General features: G+C 43.5%; 1 protein-coding gene across 1 annotated transcript in view; it reads left to right on the plus strand.

Annotated features, from left to right (window-relative positions):
• Positions 1-19,658, plus strand: part of RBM20 (RNA binding motif protein 20) — a 271,185-nt gene that overhangs the window by 221,455 nt on the left and 30,072 nt on the right. Inside the window, exons 10-12 of the mRNA XM_006831482.1 lie at positions 2,395-2,526; positions 15,943-16,022; positions 18,612-19,272. Coding sequence (XP_006831545.1) covers positions 2,395-2,526; positions 15,943-16,022; positions 18,612-19,272 — 873 coding nt within the window. The remainder of the gene's footprint in view (positions 1-2,394; positions 2,527-15,942; positions 16,023-18,611; positions 19,273-19,658) is intronic.

Genomic DNA, 19,658 nt, shown 5'->3' on the forward strand with positions numbered 1-19,658 from the left:
TGTTCTGGAATGCCAATAATTCTTATGTTATTCCTCTTCATGTTATCCAACATGAATCTTAGGCTTTCTTCAGATTTTTTTATTCTATTTTGTATTTGTTCTTCTATCTTAGTAGTGTTGAGAGATTTATCTTCTGTGTTGTTGTTGGCGGAGCTCTCTGCTATACGTCCACCCGATCCGCCATCTTGTTTGTTTTCCTTTTTTTTTTTTTTTTTTTTCTTAAGGAAGCTGTTCTTAACTTAATGAGGTGGTACACAGCTAACCTCATATTGGTGTTGCACTGAGGTTTTGGGAGGTGGTGGTATTTTGTTTCTTCTTTAGCTCCTCGCCCCTATGGTGGGTACAGCCCTCTGAATTGCCTGGAGGTGAGGTGGTGTTTTGGAGTGGAATACTCATTAGCATGGAAAATCTAACTGGCCTCCAAACTAGAAGCCCTTGGACTTGCGTCTCTCTGGGTTGCCAAACTCCTATGCAGTCTTACCTTCTCAGCTTCTTAAATCCACTGGCCTGGGTTTGGAGAGGTCAAGAACTGCCTGGGAACAGATACTTTACTGTTTCTTGATGTTGCCTGTGGGACTCAGAGCAGGGGAGTCAATGGAAATGGATGCATATCTGCTAAGCCACTAGGAGCTCTTAACCCATGAGAAGTGACTGAAGAGCTTTGTTTTCATTTCTAAAGTCAAAAGGGGAGTTCATACAGTGAATGGTCAGAAATCAGAATACCTTATTTTTTAAAATTTTAGCCAATATTTATTTTTACTTTATGAATCAGAGGTACAGACATATGAGAAATTTTTTTCTTAGGGCATGAACTTTGGAGACTGAAAGCCATGCCAGATTACTGTGGGCCTCCTCCCTCGTCCTGGGGATAGATTACTCTCTTAGTCTCTTTATTTTAGAATTTCTAAAGTGCAGAAATTCTTTTTAAGGAAATATCCAGAATTCAACTTGCAACATGAATGCAGTAAGACCCACTGGCTTAATCTTAATATTCCTGTTTGGCAGGTATGAGCTGGAGATACTAACATGTTGCATCAAGAAAGAGGCATGTAGCAAGCTGGGTGGCAGAACTGTAAATAAAACCTTAGAGAGTCTTGACTTCTTGGTCTTGTACGTTCATACCCTGACACCATGGAGAAAGGCGGTACAACTGAAATTCAGACACAAGTGTGAGGGAGGGCAAGAGAGAGACTAGGCCTGTTGAGACTTCTACAGATTTTGCCAAGAAATACTCCGTTTGAAGAAATGCGAGAGTGCAGCACCCCATTGTCACAAACCTCTCCATGATGAGGGAGCAGAAACTGTATCTTGTCAAACAAATCTAAGAAACAGTAACAGCAAGAAAGTCGCCACGAGCACTCCTGGGAGACTGATAGGTCAGTCAGAACACTGTTGTTAGGACTCTGGGCAGACACAGATGGAAAAGGAAAGTCTGTTTCTGCATGTTTCATTAGAACAGGTCAACACAGAAGGAAGGACAAGGCTGTGGCAACATAACCAGGCTTTTCTGTCAAACTCACAGGGACACAGCCTTTGCTCCAGCATGAGGGTTGGTGAGCCCCTGATTTTTGGAGTACATTTCTTTCTCTGTTGAGGAAAGTGAGGATACAGGTCAAACTGGGCTTGTGATTCCATATCCTGCTATTGTTGTTGTTGTTAAGTACCGCAAAGTCGGTTCTGACTCATAGTGACCCTACACAGGGTTTCCAAGGCTGTAAATCTTTACGGGAGCAGAATGCCTCATCTTTCTCCCGCGGAACCACTGGTAGTTTCAAACTGCCGACCTTGAAGTTAGCAGCCAGTAACCACTATGCTACCAGAGCTCCTTTCCTGCTATAGGCACCACTAAACAACAAGCTTTGCAGGAGCCATCCCAGGGTCACATGTGCACCAGACACCCAGAAACTGGGGGTTAACGGACCCATTGTATCCCAGAGGGGCTTCCCCATAAGAAGTAATGTCTGGTAACCATGGGAATGAGCAGAGGACTGTCTTATGAGCTCTTTTGGTATAGTTAATAAACAGCTTTCTGAGTCGATGAGATCAAAGAGCTCTTCCTTGTACTGAATTTTTCCTTTTTATTGAGGTATAAAATATATACTCTAAAGTGCATCAACTGTACTAATCTTAGTGGACAGCATTATTAATTTTTAACATGTGTGCTTAATTACCACCCAGATCAAGATCCAGGACTTTTCCAGGAATGTAGGAGGTTTTCTTGGCGCTCCATCCCAGTCAGCACCCAACCCCCACCCCAGAGGGAGGCACAACTCTGATTTCTATCAGCATTGATTGATTTTGACTGTTCTTGACCGAAATTCACAAAGATGAAATATTACCTTGTACTGAATTTTGTTGAAGATTGTCCATCATATGTCCTTCTTTCTTTCCTAGGCCTTTTTAGAGATGGCTTACACAGAAGCTGCCCAGGCGATGGTCCAGTATTACCAAGAAAAATCTGCTGTGATCAATGGTGAGAAGTTGCTCATTAGGATGTCCAAGAGATACAAAGAATTGCAGCTGAAGGTAAAACATTCTCAAGTTTACTCGTCATTCGCAAGCATCAACTTAGTCTATTATTTGTCAGGGTCTAGGACTCCTTGTCTGGCTCTGTAGGATCAGCACTGGACTTTGAACCACAATGTCAGCAGTTCAGATCTACCAGCTGCTCCTCGGAAACCCTATACAAGGTGCTATGAGTTGGAACTGACTCGACAGCACATAACAATAACAACAGTGTAAGTGCTGGCAGGGAAGGGAGGACAGGGCATGATTCAGAGGTTCCTCACTGCCTTTGGGGATCTCACATGAGAAACCAAACCAAGGAAAGTGATCACGCATGGAAGTTCACAATACAAAGAGATGCTTGAGACAGGATGACTACCTACCTGGGGGTCAAGCAAGATTTTATAGAGAAACTGATTGTCTGTACTGGGTCTTAATGGAAGAAGTGAGAGGGGAAAGGTAGGCTGCTTTTCAGAGATGGGAGTTGCAGACATGCACTGACTACAATCTCTCTCTCTGCCCTGACAAGTCTTCACTAACTTTTTTTCCCCTCTGTCACTACCCTCTCTTCTTTTCTCCTTTCTCCATTTTTATGTTTTAAGTCCAATACAAGGCATTTCAGTAATCACATGACTACACTGGCCACTTTCAGATAACTCAAAGATTTTCAGGGATGAATTTACATAATTCCAAACAGTGGTTGTAGTTTTGTTTTGTTTCTGTTTTAGGTGGCTCTACATTTCTTTTCCTTTCTTTTTTTATTGTGTTTTTTTGTGAAGTATAGCACCTACAGAAAAGTGAATAAATTATATACAAATCCCATAAAACCACCACCAAAGTCAAGAAGTAGGCCAAGGGCTACACAATTAACCATAAGTCATGAAAATAGCAGCAGATGCCCCAAACCAAGTGAAGGTAAAAAAGTGCTGGTACTTTGAGGGAATTGTTAACTATGATCCAAAACAAAATGTGTCTGAATTGTTGAGCAGAAATTAAAATTCTCTATAAACTTTCATTCAAACCACAGTTAAATAATACCAATAATAAATACCAGTAGTACCCAAAAGTCCTTGGTAGATGCCTCACTATGCTTAACCCCTCCCTTGCCACTTTCCTGACTTTGAGAATAGCCATTTTCCTCTTTTCCTGATAGTTCTACCACCTATGTATGTTCCTTAAACATAGTGTAAATTTGCCTGGTTTTGAACTTCTAGTGAATGGAATCTTACTGTCTATGTTTTTGGGTTTTTTTTTTTTTAATTATTATAAATTGAGCCAAGGTTTACAGACAAGATCATCATCTTTACATTCAACAAACCATACACCTGGTTTCATTTCAGTGATTACAATCCCTTCCATGTAACAACAGTTACCCTGCTTCCTCCCTGTGGTTCCCACCTGCATTCCACCCACCTTCCTATCCCTTCTCAAGTCTGTCATTTGGGAAATGTTGCCCTTTTGATCCCAAATGATTGCCCATTCCATGGTGAGCATACCTTCCTTGCCAGTGTTGTTGTCCCCCAACCCCATTGTGTGTGTTCTTTGTGTCTTCTTTCAATCAGCAGGTCTTTGATGTTGTTGGATGTATCTATTTAATAATAAATAAGTTTTAAATAAATTTTTTTATTTAAAGGACTGTACAATTTGTCCTTTCTACTATGGATGGACAATGTTGAGTTGTTCCTAGTTGGAAGTATTAGCAACAGTATTACTGTGAACATTCTTTAAAATGTTACCACATGCTTCAGTATTTAACTAACGGCATATAAACTCTGAGTGGAATTTCTGGGTCATAGGGCATGTTTACCCTCAACTTGAGTACTTACTAACAAGTCTTTTAAAAAATGGTCCCAAATATACACTCTGTATTTGGTGAGTCATGTTGAATGTACCATGACTGTCAAAAGAATGAACAAATCTGTCTTGGAAAAAGTACAGACAGAATGCACCTTAGAAGCAATAATGGTGAGACTTTGTCTCATGTGCTTTGGACATGTTATCAGGAAGAACATGTTATCAGGAAGAAAGACGTTAGGTCGATGAGGAAAACTCCTAGATACTACTAGAAGATTGTATAGCAGTCCACATTCTTGCTAACACTTTACCTTGTCCAATTTTTAAAAAGTTTTGTTTGTCGTGGGATAGTAGAATGATATATCATGGTTTTAATTTAATATGTATTGGCTGTTCCATTTGGATGTTCTCTTGTGTGAAGTTTCAAGGCATTTGCCCACGTTTTTCTTTTGAATTGTGTCTTCTTATCAGGTGGTAGGAATTTTCTTAACTGGAGCACTTAGTCCATTTTATTGTGTTGGACTTGGATTTGTTTTAATGACATTTTTGTGTTTGAGTTTACCATTTAATTTTGTGATGTCTCTCTTAATAAATTTTCTAGGTCATTTCCATTCATTCCACATTTACTCAGTCCATTTTATTCAAGACCCCTAGTCTTTAACTTGTTGTAAGATTGAGAGACAAAGGCACGGTAGTTATTTCTAGCTAGGACTAGCATCCTGACAAATCTACATATGTAGATCAGTAATATGTCAACCAGTTGCCAACATCCTTATTCTGCTTTGCTTGTAATATTGCTTCTGGAGTTTCTTTGCCAACAGTTCTGCTTCAGGCAGAACCTGGCTTTGTTTTTTCTTTTCCTTTTCTGACTAGTGACAACACATGACTTTTCTCAGACATGTGAAAGATCCCACCCTGTTCTGTACACAGCCAAAGGTCTTGCTCTCCCGAACTCTTTCTTCCCTGAGGGATAGAATTAAATTTCTGCAGTGCGTTCCCAGTAAAGCTTTGGTCTCAAATGAGATGTTGTCATAAGTTTCTAAATAGGATTAACAGCAGTAATCAGCTTCTTAAATTAGAGCACCAAAAAACTGTAATACCTGACGGAGGAAGCTAGTTTGGGATGGTGCAAAAACCATGGGTTAAAAAGGTCAAATGGTCAAAGTTTGTATTTCCCAGGTGTTTATTGAGTGCCCACTATGGGTAAGAACTGGGCTGGGTACCTTGGATATGGAGGTGGCACGCTTCTAGAAGAGCTCACAGTCTGGTGAGGAAAGAAAGATTTTTAAACATAAAACCATCACTAACCATGTGATCTATGCCAGATTGGAGGGTATGGGTGCCAATCTAATCTCTACCCCTTACTGCTTTGATGATCTTGGGCAAGTTGCTTACCCTCTTGTGAAACTCAGTTTTTGGGTCAGCAAAGGTGCCATGAAATCAACTCATAGTGACCTTCTATACACCAGGACGAAGCACTGCCGGGTCCCACACCGTCTTCACAGTGGTTGCTGTGTTCGGCCCCATTGCCACAACCACTTTGTCAGGCCATCTCATTGATGGGCTTCTTCTTTTTCACTAACCGTCAACTTTACCAAACATAACGTCTTTCTTCAGGGACTGGTTCTTCCTGATAACATGTCCAAAGTACGTGAGACAAAGTCTCACCATCCTTGCTTCTAAGGTGCATTCTGGCTGTACTTTTGCCAAGATAGATTTGTTCATTCTTCTGGCAGTCATGGTACATTCAACACTACTTACCAATATCAGAATTCAAAGACATTAATTCTTCTTCAGTCTTCCTTATTCATTGTCCAGCTTTACATTCATATAAAGAGTTTGAAAATACCGTGGCTTGGGTCAGGTGCACCTTACTCCTCAAAGTGACATCTTTGCCTTTGAACACTTTGAAGACATCTTTTGCAGCCTGATGCAATACATCATATGATTTCTTGGCTGCTGCTTCCATGGGTGTTAACTGTAGATCCAAGTAAAATAAATTCATTGAAAACTTCAGTGTTTTCTCTACTTATCATGCTGTGGCTTATTGGTCCAGTTGTGAGGATTTTTGCTTTCTTTATGTTAGTTGTAATCCGTACTGGAGGCTGTAGTCTTTGCTCTTCTTTGGTAAGTGCTTCAAGTCCTCTTCACTTTCAGCAAGTGAGGTTGTGTCATTTGCATATCACAGATTTTCATGAGCCTTCCTCCAATCCTGATGCCATGTTCTTCTTCATATTGTCCAGCTTCTTGATTCTTTGCTCAGCAGAATAGAATACATATGGTGGAAGAATACAACCCTGATGCACACCTTTTTTTATTTTAAGCCACATAGTATCCCTTTGTTTGGTTCAAACCACTGCCTTTTGGTCTATGTACAGGTTCCTTATGAGCACAATGAAATGTTCTATAATTCCCATTCTTCCAGTGTTGTCCATAATTTGTTATGATCAACACAGTCAAAAATTTTGCATAGTCAATAAAACACAGATGAAAATTTCTCTTATCTTTTCTGCTTTCAGCTAAGATCCATCTGACGTTAGCAATGATATTCCTTGTTCCATATCCTCTTCTGATTGCAGCTTGAATTTCTGGCATTTTTAGCAGATGTTCAGCTATAACTGTTTTTGAATTATTTTCAGCAAATATTTACTTGTATGTGATAATTAATGAAACTGTCCTATCATTTCTGCATTCCATTGGATCACCTTTCCTTGGAATGGGCGCAAATATGGATCTCTTCGAGTGGATTGGCCAGATAGCTGTCTTTCAGATTTCTTGGCACACATGAGTAAATGCTGTCAGCATTGCATCTGTTTATTGAAATATCGCAGTTGGCATTCATTCCATCAGTTCCTGGAGCCTTGTTCTTTGCCGACGCTTTCAGTGCAACTTGGACGTCTTCCTTTAGTACCATCAGTTCTTGATCACATGCTTCCTCCCGAAATGGTTGAATGTTGACCAATCCTTTGTGGTACAGTGACTCTGTGTGTTCCTTCCATTTTCTTTGGATACTTTTTGTGTCGTTCAACATTTTGCCCATAGAACCCTTCAATATTAATCCCTTGGTTAGAATTTTTTCTTCACTTCTTTCAGTTTGAGAAATGCTGAGCGTGTTCTTTCCTTTTGAAAAGGTCTTTTCACATTTCATTATAGTACTTTGCTTTGTCTTCTTGAGTTGCCCTTGAAATTTTCTGTTCAATTCTTTTATTTCATAATTTCTTCCAGTCTCTCTAGCTTCTCTACATTCAAGAGCAAATGTCAGAGGCTTTTCTAATATCCATTTTGTTTTTTTCTTTCCTGTCTTTTAATGACCTTTTGTGTTCTTCATGTATGATGTCCTTGATGTCATCCCACAACTTGTTTGATTTGTCATTAGTGTTCACTGCATTAAATCTATTCTTAGGATGGCCTCTAAATTCAGGTACTTTGACTCTCATGGACTTGTTTTCATTTTCTTCAGCTTCAACTTTAACTTATAAATGAGCAATTGATAGTCTGTTCATCAGTTAGCCCCTGCCTGGCCTTGTTCTGATTGATGATATTGGGTTTTGCCATCATTTCTTTACACAGATGTAGTCAATTTGATTCTTGAGTATTACATTTGTAAAGGTCCATGTGTGGAGCTGTCATTTGTGTCCTTGATGAAAGGATATTTAGAATGAATCGGCTGTTGGCCTTGCACAATTCTGTCATGTGATCTCTGGCACTATGTCTATCACTAAGACTACTACTTATCTGTCAGCTTGTTGTACTGTGTTTGCTTGTTGCTGGGATGCCAGAGAACCTATACCACCAGAATTTCAAAGACCATCAGGGTCAGCCATGATGGACAAGTTTCATTGAAGTTTCCAAACTAAGACAGACTAGGAAAAAGGACTTGAAGTCTATTTCTGGGGCGGGGATGGCTCTTGAGAATCTTACAGATTCAGTGTAACATATGGTAAAGATTTACTTGAACCTAAACTTTTGGCTTTAAGCCTTTCTTTTGCATGTAGCATCTTTTTTGAGTGTTGTAATTATGCTGCCTTGTGAGGTGTAGAGCGTAGATAATTACAGTAATTATAAGAGTACAACAGCACCAATGATATGGACACTTAGTGAAGTCCTAGCACACTGGGCAAGTAGTGGGCCAAGCACTTTGTATGCATTATCTACTTAATCCTGACACCAGTCCTGCCAGACAGGTTTCATGATCTCAGTTTTACAGATGAGGAAACTGAGGCTAATTGACGAACTTCAGTAATTTGCCCAAGATCATAGTTACTCAAAGAGTCATGATTAAAACTGTTTTGGTTTCGTACTATATCATGTTATTTTGATCTTCATTGTCCAAATGAAAAGACAAAAGAAATCAGCCAGCAGTGGAACTTATGGTGATGATTCTCTCAAGGTCACTTGTCCACTAGGTAGCAGACATAGTGTTCCAATCAAACCATGAAACTGAATCCACGGCCATCGAGTCAAGTCTGACTTAGAATGACCAAGACTTGAAACCTTTATGGGAACAGCCAGTCTCATCTTTCTCCCATAGAGTGGCTGGTGGGTTTGGAGCACCAATCTTCAGTTAGCAGTCTAGTGCTTGTCCTACAGCATCACCAGGGCTCATTATATTCCTACAATGCTTCTCAAACTTGAATGTGCATGCAAATCCCTTGAGGGTCTTACTAAAAATGCAGGTACAGGACTGTGGGTCCTCATTTCTTTAAAAAAAAAGAACCAAGAGCTGCTGATGTTTGTCCTCATACACATGTGGAGTAGTAAGGGTCGAGATCACATACTTTTTTGACTTTTACTAAGGTTATTGTGGAGTGCTGGTGTGGCGCTGTGGGTTAATGTGCTGGACTGCAAAGTCGGCTTGAGACTGCAAGGTTAGTGGTTCAGCCTTATCGGCCGCTCCTCAGAAAACACTATACAGGGTCTCTATGGGTCGGAACAAGGAGCTCTGGTAGTGTAGTGGTTATGAGTCGGGCTACTAACCTCAAGGTCAGCAGTTCGAAACTACCAGCTGTTCCGCGGGAGAAAGATGAGACTTTCTGCTCCCGTAAAGATTTATAGCCTCGGAAACCCTGTACAGAGTTGCTATGAGTCCGAATAGACTCCACGGCACATAACCACCACCACCACCACCACCATCACCACAATGGGTCAGAACCAACTCGACAGCACTTAACAATAGCAATAAGGTTAATCTGGAATCCTGGTGTGGTGTTGCAGGTTAATGTGCTGGACTGCAAGGTCAGTTTAAACTGCAAAGTTGGCGGTTCAAGCTTACCAGCTGCCCCTCGGGAACCCTATACAGGGTCGCTACAAGTCGGAACCAACTCGATGGCACTTAACAACAACAAGTTTATTCTGGTCTCCAAGTTGACATACTGCCTCTCAGGGATATTGTGAAGATCACATGGACCAACATGCGAAAGTGTCGTGGAACATGGTCCAACTACATAGTAATGCATGCATTATGGTCCCTATGCTGATGTGACGTGTAGGATGAGCACTGGACCACAAGGTCAATTTGAACTGCAAGGATGTGGTTCAAATCCACGATCTACTCCTCGGAAACCCTATACAGGGTCGTTATGGGTCAGAACTGACTCAACGGCACTAATCAGCAATAACAACATAGTAATGCATGCATTAGGGTCCCTATGTTGACATGAATCATCTAGGACTCTTACAGGTAACAGAAATTCTTCTCAATTAAACATGTTGGCTATGCCCCAAAAGGGATTTATTGGGTCTTGCAAAGGAGAAGTCCAGAAGTAATCCTGGCTGCAGGTACAGCTTGAATCAGGGACCAAATGATAGCATTAGGACTTGGTTTCTCACCATTCTGCCTTCAGTCAGTTGTTGCTGTTTGTGTGTGTGTGTTGGGGCAGGGGGTGCTCCTTGGGACAGGCCTTGGCTTGATGGCTTTAGTGGAGTCACCAACTCTGAATTCTCATCCCCCCATTTTTTCCAACAAGGGAGTACCAGAATCTTTTGATGGTTCCCATCAAAGTCCTGGGAGTCACTGTGATCATATGAGCTTAGGATATGTGCTCATCTCTGCTCCAGTCGCTGTGGTCTGCGGAGGTCATGCTGCCACTGGCCAGCCCTGCCTCCTGTGTTTCATCTCAGGACTCTGAGGGGGAGGAGAGAGAACAGCTGCTCAGGAGGTCTCTGAACCCAAGGACCAGCACACAGGGTGTAGTGATTGGTGCTTGGCATGTAGAGGTGACTGGGTTTTCTCTAACTTTACCTTTTGTCTACCTGGATAAGTGGAAGAAGATAAAGTGGACATTTTGAGGCATTTTTCATCTCTTCTCTTAAGTGATATAGCTTATCTTCCCTACATTATTTAGCGGGGAAGTAATATGCCTCAGGGTATTTGGGGTGGAACCATCACATAATTGTTGTTGTTGTTATATATACCAACTCATAATGACCTTGTGTAGGGTTTCCAAGACTGTAAAGCTCCATAGGAGCAAGAAGTCTCATCTTTCTCCTGAGGAGCAGCTAGTGGATTCGAACCACTGACCTTGTTGTGGTTAACAGCTCAACACGTAATTCACGATACTACCAGGTCCCCCTTTTCATAATCGGTGTGAGAGAAATAAGCAGAATGAAAGAGAAAGATAGAATCTGAAGCAACAGTTAAACTTGTGAACCAGTGGCCCACCTGCAAGTCTGTGGCTCAGCGAGGAGCCTGAAGTTAGAAAGTGATGCTCTTGTATTGATGGTGAGAGCATAGATAAATGCCCTGGAGTGGTAACCCTTCTGCCTCCTATCCTCTTGGAACTGGTTTGATGGCAAGAACTCTGTCCACAGGAGTGCTGGCTACCACACTCAGTCTTCTCAAGGTATTAAGCTGTTTTCCTTCCTGCAGACCTGGATAAGAATTTTGGACTATTTTCTGTGTTATTTAAAAGGACTTCTCCAATAAGTACAGCATCATAGCATCTTAGATACAGAAGGAAACTTGGACTAGTATCTTCCAGTCATTGCATCAGGGAATCAACAGGGGGAGTTTTAGTGTTCCCGGGCTCTGAGATTCTCATTCAGTGTTTTGGGCTGGGATTGAACCACTGAATTCAGCAGCCCACTAGCCACACAGGAAGTGATGTTGTGAGTGGTCCATATACTGGATAAAAATTAAATCAACAAATGAAGGCTGAAGATCTTCTCTGGGTAAATTATTGTGCTAGAAGCTATAATAAATATAAGACATTTTCTTATATTCCAAGTAAGGACTTGGAAGTTTGCAGTCCAACTGGGAACACTTCTTTTGCAAAATGACACAAGATTTAAACACAAATGCATAAGTTCAGAAGCCACCACAGAAGTTGAGTGACAAGTTGAGGGGGGTGACTTAGAAGTGTAAAGGAGGGAGAGATTACCAAGCAGGGCCTCTTACCTGAACAGAGAAGGGGCTTTCAGACAGAAGGGATCAGGGGAGAAGCAGTGCGGAGGCTGGAAAACACAGTAATGTGGAAAACAATCAGGGCTGCTTTGACAAACTCAATCTCTGATGAATTGGGGGCTCATTTGGAAGGTTTCAGCACTGACCCAAGACTCTTGAGGTTTACAAAGTAGCTGTGGGGTCCTCAGAGGGTATTGAACTTTCTAGCAGCTCCTTTCATGTTGGCCAAATGCTCCCTGGCTTTTATCAGTGTAGCCTGCCATGCCCTGAGGTTATTGGTACATGCCAGATGGGCCTCATTATTCTACCTTTATAGATGATGAATATGAGCTTGCCACAGGCAAAGAACCTTGAACTCTGATGACTCAGCCAGCGGCCCCTTCCCCCCCCCTCCCCCATGAGCTGGGGCTGCTCTTCCTAGGTTGAGATTCATAAGTGATGGTGCCCCCTTCCCTAGCACTGCAGGGGATTGGCATTTCACCCAAGTGAATGGTCCCCTGTGGAATGTTGAGCCACATCCATGTTACCATAAATGGATGAAAAGGTACCATGATTTAGGGGGGCAGGGAAAGAAGGTGGGGAGTTAGATGAAACAAACTTAGAATTTTGAAGGTGGATTCGTGGGTGTTCAATATCTCTACTTTTGTCGATGTTTGAACTATTCTACAATAAAAAGTTACCCCACATTGCCATCATAGACTTCCTCCATTCTCTCATATTCATTTTTCTTGGGTGAGTACAACTGTACTTCACCTGCTTCTTTAACACCTTTATCCAAAGGATGCAGAGACTGGATGCAGTCAGGCAGGTTAAGGAGATTTCCTTGGGACTCTGAGAAATCAATTCTGCTATCTGAAAACCTTGGCCATACCTGTCTTATTCTCACATAACAGAAGAGCAGCCCCAGCTAGGGCCCCCAGTCCATGCTAAGTTCTGTGCTGGTGCCATGTGAAGGTGGACAGCCCAGGGCCCTAGCTCCCTGGGGATCTGTAACCTGAATAGAAGCAACTCCAGAGGGCTCAGGACTAAATGTGGCCCCAGGAAGATACTCTGTGTTGGGGAAAATGAGGAGCTGGGAATGCTTAAGCCAAGAAGAGATTCTTCTCTTCCCCAGAAAGGCACTCTAAATAAGCCTCTTGGACCTGAAGGCCTGCATGGATCCCTGCTCAAGACACCCCAGTGGCCACTAGAAGATGTTTGTATCTGTGGTGTGAATGACCAGCTTACCAGAGGGGGAGGGCATGGGACAGAGAATGAAATGCTGTCTGTTGAACATGGTGCTAAGGGACCTCAGCTCCTGGAATGCCTCTGACATGTTCCGAGCCCTGCTGATCTCAGCCCCAACTCACCTCCCTTCCAGGTTGCCCTCAGTAATTGGCAGAGCCTCCGCTCCTTTCTGACAATGCCGCTCTCCTCTCATCCCGTGCTTTCCTGTGTTTTGGGCTGAAAAGAATGATCCGGAAGGCTTCAGGTTCCAGAAGAGCAGAAGAAAACAGTTTGAGATCTTGAGGACTTTTTTTATTTTTAACTACAGATAGTCTCCCATCCAACCCCCTTGGGAAATGAATATTACCCTCTTCTGAAAAGTTGCCATTGTAAATTCAGCCCAGTCTGGTGGCACATTCTTTTGTGCTTGCCTCTTCCATTTTAGCATTCAAAGCCACAAATTTAGGACCCAGCATTTGGCCTTCTTGATGATGGTCTTTTCCCTTGGTCCTGATGGTGCCCACCAGCTCTCCAGAGCTCCATTTGTACATGCTTTGGCCCAAGTGAAGGCAGAGCTGCTGGGGTCTTTTGTAGACTGGCCATCCCTGGCTGGCCTTACCCTTGGTGAGACAGTAGGGAACTTCCATCTTATAGTCCAAGGTGAGCAAGTAGGAAGACGACCAACTCTGGATTCAACATAAAGTACAATCACCTTTGGATGAATCTTCTTGCTCTCCCCATAGTATTGACAAACCTGACTGAAGGATGGGTAGTCTGGTGTGGGTTTGGGGTGGAAGGAGGCATCTTGGGCTACAACTTTCTTCTCTGCCCAACAGCCTCAGCGTCTTTGCTTACTTGTTTTCAGGTCTCTGCTGAAGGTACTAGTTGACTCCAAGGCCTAAGTGATCTGGTTAATTGCAGGTGTCACTTTTGTTCCCTTAGAGGGGATCCTCCTTTATAATTATGTTCATATGTAAGAGGCCATTTGCCAAAGCAGGAGGACTCTAGTAGGGTAGATGTCCCATATGGTTATGAACTTGGATTCTATTGGCTTCTTGACTTCCTGCTTTTTCACAGCCACCATCTTCTTTTTTTGGAGTCCTGATGTGGCACTGTGGGGTAAAGCACTGAACCGAAAGGCTGGTTTGAACCACAAAGTCAGCGGTTAAAACTCACCAGCTGCTCCTTGAAAACCCAATACAGGGTCGCTATGTCAGAACCTACTCAACAACACTTGACAACAATAACAACATCTTATCTTTGGCTGTCTTTGGTATCTTGAGAACTTTGACAAGTGATCTCTCCCAGTCTTGAGCATTTTATATTCCTTCCCTCCACCCTACACCTGACTTCTTATCCTGAAACCACAGGTAGCTCCTGTGTCATCTCTTCGTTGCTCCACGCCTTTTCCAGCCCAACCCTCAATCTTGACAATAATACAGCCTTGTCATTTAGAGTACTCAGAGAATTTCAGTCCTAGGAAGCTCACGTCTGTGAACCTTGTCTTCCTACCTATGAAAGAGATATGCGATGATGCCGAATGTTTATATAGCTCTAAGAGTTTATGATGCTCTGTAAACTCTCCAGAAAAAAAGTCAGGAATGAAAAAAAACCAGTTGATTAAATTTCTGAATGAAACTATCAAGTTAATAATACCATGCAAAGTCTTTGTCTTTTTTTTTTTTTTATTACAACTTTATTTAGATATAATTCACATACCTTAAAATTTACCCTGCTGACGTTGTTGTTAAGTGTTGTCGAGTCAGTTTTGACTCATAGCAACCCTGTATAGGGTTTCCAAGAAAGCTGGTGGGTTTGAACCACAGACTTTGTAGTCAGCAATCCAGTGCTTATGCTGCCGCACCAGGACTCCACGATGAGTAAATGGATGAATTATATGTGGCCTTTGAGAAATGCCCTGAGCCTTTCTTTTGTGTTGTGGATTTCTTTCTTTTTTAAAATCATTGTTTTTTGGTCTTTTGTGTTTGTTTATTTTCATTGTTTTGTTATTGTGTGTCTAATCTGGTTTTAGGGAAAGACTTTGGTTGGGATTTGGAGTCCTGGTGTGGCACAGTAAGACAAGTACTGGACTACTAACCAAACAATCAGTAGTTCAAACCCACCAGCCGTTCCTAGGAAAGCCTATACAGGGTTACTATGAGTCAGAACTGACTTGACGACACTTAACAGCAACAACAATGATTAGGACTTAGGGGCTGGGCATGAGCAGAGCCTTTGGGCACCTTGCTCTCTCAGGTGTGAAATGTGCCTCCTGGTGCCTACACTGCCTACAAAACAAATCCTCTTTGTGCATCAGTTGATCCCTATGAGTGAACACACCTAAGTTGAAGGGGGTGGACAAGAAAAAGATCGTGGAGTTAAAGTGTCTAGTGAGTTAAATGTCTAGTGACCAAAAATGTTGCTGAGTTCTGATTCTGTAACCACCTCTATGACTTTGATGTGGCGCTGTAGGATAAACACTGGACTGCTAACCACAAGGCTGGTGGTTCAACCCCACCAGCTGCTCCTCAGAAACTATGCAGGGTCTCTAAAAGTTGAAACCGACTCAGTGGCACACAACAACCACATGACCTTGAACAAGCACAGTGGCTGTATAAGATAAACATTGGGCTGCAAACCACAAGGTCAGTGATCCAGGTCCACCCAGCCATACCTCAGGACAAAGAGGAATCTTTCAGCTCTTGCAAAGATTTACAGTCCCGGCAACCCTATACCGGGTCACTGTGAAATGGAATCAACTTGACAGCACTTAAGAACAGCAACAGTGACCTTGAACATGCCCCTTAACCCAGCACAACTCAGGAGTCACTGTCTACTTACCACATGATGTTGCTGGTGCCTCAGGAGTTGTGCAAAGCTGAGAGATTCTGCCTCAACCTCTCTGGGTCTCAGTTTCCAGATGCATAAAATGTAGAGGCTACGTCCTGTGGTCTTCAAGGCCCTTCCACGTTTTGATTATCTTGCTCCCTCCCTCCCTCTCTCCTTCTCATGAGCATCTCTCTGATTTTGTCTAGAAACCAGGGAAAACTGTGGCTGCCATCATCCAGGACATGCATTCCCAGAGGGAGAGGGACATGTTCCGGGAAGCAGACAGGTGAGGCTCCGGCCCCAGATTTCAGGGAAGATTCTGGGTAGTTGGAATTCAATCCTCTTTCTCCTTCTTAGCGGGATTTGAATCAAGTCTTGTCCTGCCCTGCCCTGCCATCTGCCTTTCTGGGCAGTCCAGTTCAGGACCTCTCATCTGCTTCTCCTTTTCTGGAAAGGAATGCAGGAGGGATTCTGTTAATATTTGTCCCTTTGAGGCAAATCTGTTGTTGTTGTTAAGCGAGTCATTTCTGACTCATAAAGCAACCCAGTATAGAGTTTCCTACACTCTCCCAAAGTAGCACAAAAGTGTATGTAAGTCAGCTGCTATGTGTGTGTTCTGTTTGTTGCCAGCTCGTGATTTTTCACGTAGATTTAGGAACAGGAATGTAAATGGTCCAAAACAACCAGTCACTTGGCCGGTCATTTACTCCGAACATTGAATGCATTCAGTGTTCTAACCCGTTTCTTCTGTGCCAAGCTAGTGCTACATGCTTACCACAGCATTCCCCTGTAAGGATGGTCCCTGTGGAGACTGAAGGTGGAAAACAGCTGGCACAGCCACCTGGCTGCCACATCACTGCTTCTTTCCCAGGGCTGCCACAGGTGGTGCTGTAACCTCATTGTAGAAGACACAAGCCCAAGATGGCCCCAGGTCACATCCCAGTGGCTACAGGTCTGTGAGGTCTGCGTGGTTTCCTCAATTTGGGAACCTAATGAAAAGACCTATCCTTCTAGAATATCAGGCATATGACTCCTTTGACATGCTTAATGACCAAACAGCCTCCACAGTGTGGGCCTGTAAATGTCTTTGTATGCAACCATTGAAGCTGCGATTTTCATTTGTTTGTTTGGGGTTTTCGAAAACATGCATAAAGCCAAACTGTACTACTGCAGCTCTGTGGCAGAGTGGAGCTGGGACTAGGAAGTCTTTTCATGTAGATGTAGAAACAGCTATGTAGATGGTCCAAAACAACCAGTTACTTGACTGGTCGTATACTCTGAACATTGACTGCAGTCAGTGTTCTAACCCACTTCTTCCAACTAAAGCTTGTGTCCACGCGAAACTAGGTAGGTGAGAGGCTTTCTCTGGGTTTCAGTTTTTTCACCTGAGACACCAGTAGGTCAGACCTCTAAGGTCTCCTTAACCCTGGAACTTTTTAAAGTACTGAAGAGCAGAGATGTCAGCTTGAGGACTAAGGTGCGTCTGACCCAAGCCATGGTATTTTCAATAACCTCATATGGATACGAAAGCTGGACAATGAATAAGGAAGATCATAGAAGAATTGATGCCTTTGAGTTGTGGTGTTGGAGGAGAATACTGAAAGTGCCGTGGACTGCCAAAAGAATCAATAGATCTGTTTTGGAAGAAGTGCAACCAGAGTGCTCCTTGGAGGCCAAGATGGCTAACCTTCGTCTCTCCTACTTTGGACACATTGTCCGGAGAGAACAGTCGCTGGAGAAGGATGTCATGCTGGGTAAGGTGGAGGGTCAGAGAAAAAGAGGAAGAACCCCAACAAAATGGATCAGCCAGGTGGCATCATTGATGGCATCAAGTGTGGCAGCGGTAGTGAGGTTGGCCCAGGATCGGACATTGTTTCGTTCTGCTGTGATGGGGTCACTATGAGTTGGTTCCGACTCGATGGCACCTGACAACAACCTTTCTAATGCTTTGTGATTAGAATCTCTGCATTTGCTCCTCCCATTTCCCTCTCAACCCTCCACCCCTACCCCAATAAACAGCATCCCTCTTCCATACTCAGGATCTGACAAGTTGGAAGCTTTATGGCCAATAGGTCACCCTGATTCTGAGTGAGACCACCTCAAGTGGAGTATCCTCAAGTCTTGAAACCAAGAAGACAGCTAATTGAATTTCAGGGTTAGGCAGCCTTACTATGTGGCACTGTGGGATAAAGCACTAGACCGCAAGGTCAATTTCAACCACAAGGTTGGTTTCAACCACAAGGTCGGTGGTTCAAACTCACCATCTGCTCCTTGGAAACGCTATACAGGGTCACTATGAGTCAGAACCAACTTGACGGCACTTCACAACAACAACCACCCTTTATTAGGCTACCCGTTGCTCTACCTTACATCCCCAGCGAAGAGAGGCCTGCTCCCTGAGTGTAGCCTCATGTCCCAGAGGAAGAAAGATGACACAGGCAAACCAATCCAGTTATCCCTCCCAATCCCATGAGTGGAAGGAATAAAGTAGCAGGGAGTAGGTAGGACTGTATTTAGGGAAATCCCACCTCACAGAAACCAACCCAAACCAAACCACTGCCTTCAAGTCAGTTACGACTCGTGGAGACTGTGTGTGTCAGAGTAGAACTGTGATTCATAAGGTTTTCAGTGGCTGTTTTTTCAAAAGTAGATTGCCTGAAAAGTCTTCTGAGGCACGGCTGGGTAGACTTGAACCTCTAACCTTTCAGCTAACAGTCAAGCATGTTAACTGTTTGTACCACTTAGGAGAGGCAAAGGTTTTCACCGTAGCCCTCTCTGTGGTCCTATGATGGGCGTGTGATTGGAGACTTCTGTGCAGTCTATCCAGTGTGAGTGTGTGAACACATTCTAAATCTGGCTCCTTTGCTCCTCACAGATATGGCCCGGAAAGACCACGGTCACGCAGTCCGGTGAGCCGCTCGCTCTCCCCGAGGTCCCATACTCCGAGTTTCACTTCCTGCAGCTCTTCCCACAGCCCTCCAGGCCCCTCCCGGACAGACTGGGGCAATGGCAGAGACTCATGGGATCACTCTCCCTATACCAGGAGGGAGGAAGAGCGAGATCCGGCTCCCTGGAGGGAGAACGGAGAAGACAGGACAGACATGTGGGTACATGATCGCAAACACTACCCCAGGCAACTGGACAAAGCCGAGTTAGAAGAGCGGCTTGAAGGAGGGAGGGGCCACAGAGAAAAGTACCTGAGGTCTGGGTCTCCCAGTCTGCTCCACTCTGTGTCCAGCTACAAAAACCGGGAAGACGGTTACTACCGGAAGGAGCCCAAAGCCAAGTTGGATAAGTACCTAAAGCAGCAGCAGGATGCTCTTGGGAGGTCCAGGAGGAAGGAGGAGGCCAGGCTTCGGGAGAGCAGATACTCTCAGCCCGAGGACTCAAACAAGGAAGATGGACTGGAGATGAAGGTCATCAGGGCCCCCGAGAGCGCCAAGGCCAAACAGAGTGAGAAAAATAAAACCAAGAGACCGGACAGAGACCAAGAAGGAGCTGATGATCGAAAAGAAAACAAAATGGCAGAGAATGAGGTAATGATGTAGCATCTTCCTTATGTAAGGTGAGAAAGGTTCTAAAGGAGAATATTGAAACAAAAAACCCACAAAACCCCCAAAGCCATTGTCATCATTAAATCAATTCTCACTCATAGAGCCCCTGTAGAACAGAACAGAACTGCCCGCCCCATAGGGTCAATCTTAACGGAGGCAGACAACCACATCCTTCTCCCATAGAGCAGCTGGTAGATTGGAACCGCCAGCCTTTTGGTTGGCAGCCAGGCCCTTTAACCATTGTGCCACCAGGGTTCCACCAGGGAGAGTAACAGTAATAATAATAAGGATGATGTTGCTGTTGTTAAGTGCCACCAAGTCTGTTCTGACTCACGTTGTTGTTGTTAGGTGCCATCGAGTCAGTACTG

This window comes from Chrysochloris asiatica, unplaced genomic scaffold (genome assembly GCF_000296735.1).
Source record: "Chrysochloris asiatica unplaced genomic scaffold, ChrAsi1.0 scaffold00003, whole genome shotgun sequence".
Classification (NCBI taxonomy): domain Eukaryota; kingdom Metazoa; phylum Chordata; class Mammalia; order Afrosoricida; family Chrysochloridae; genus Chrysochloris; species Chrysochloris asiatica.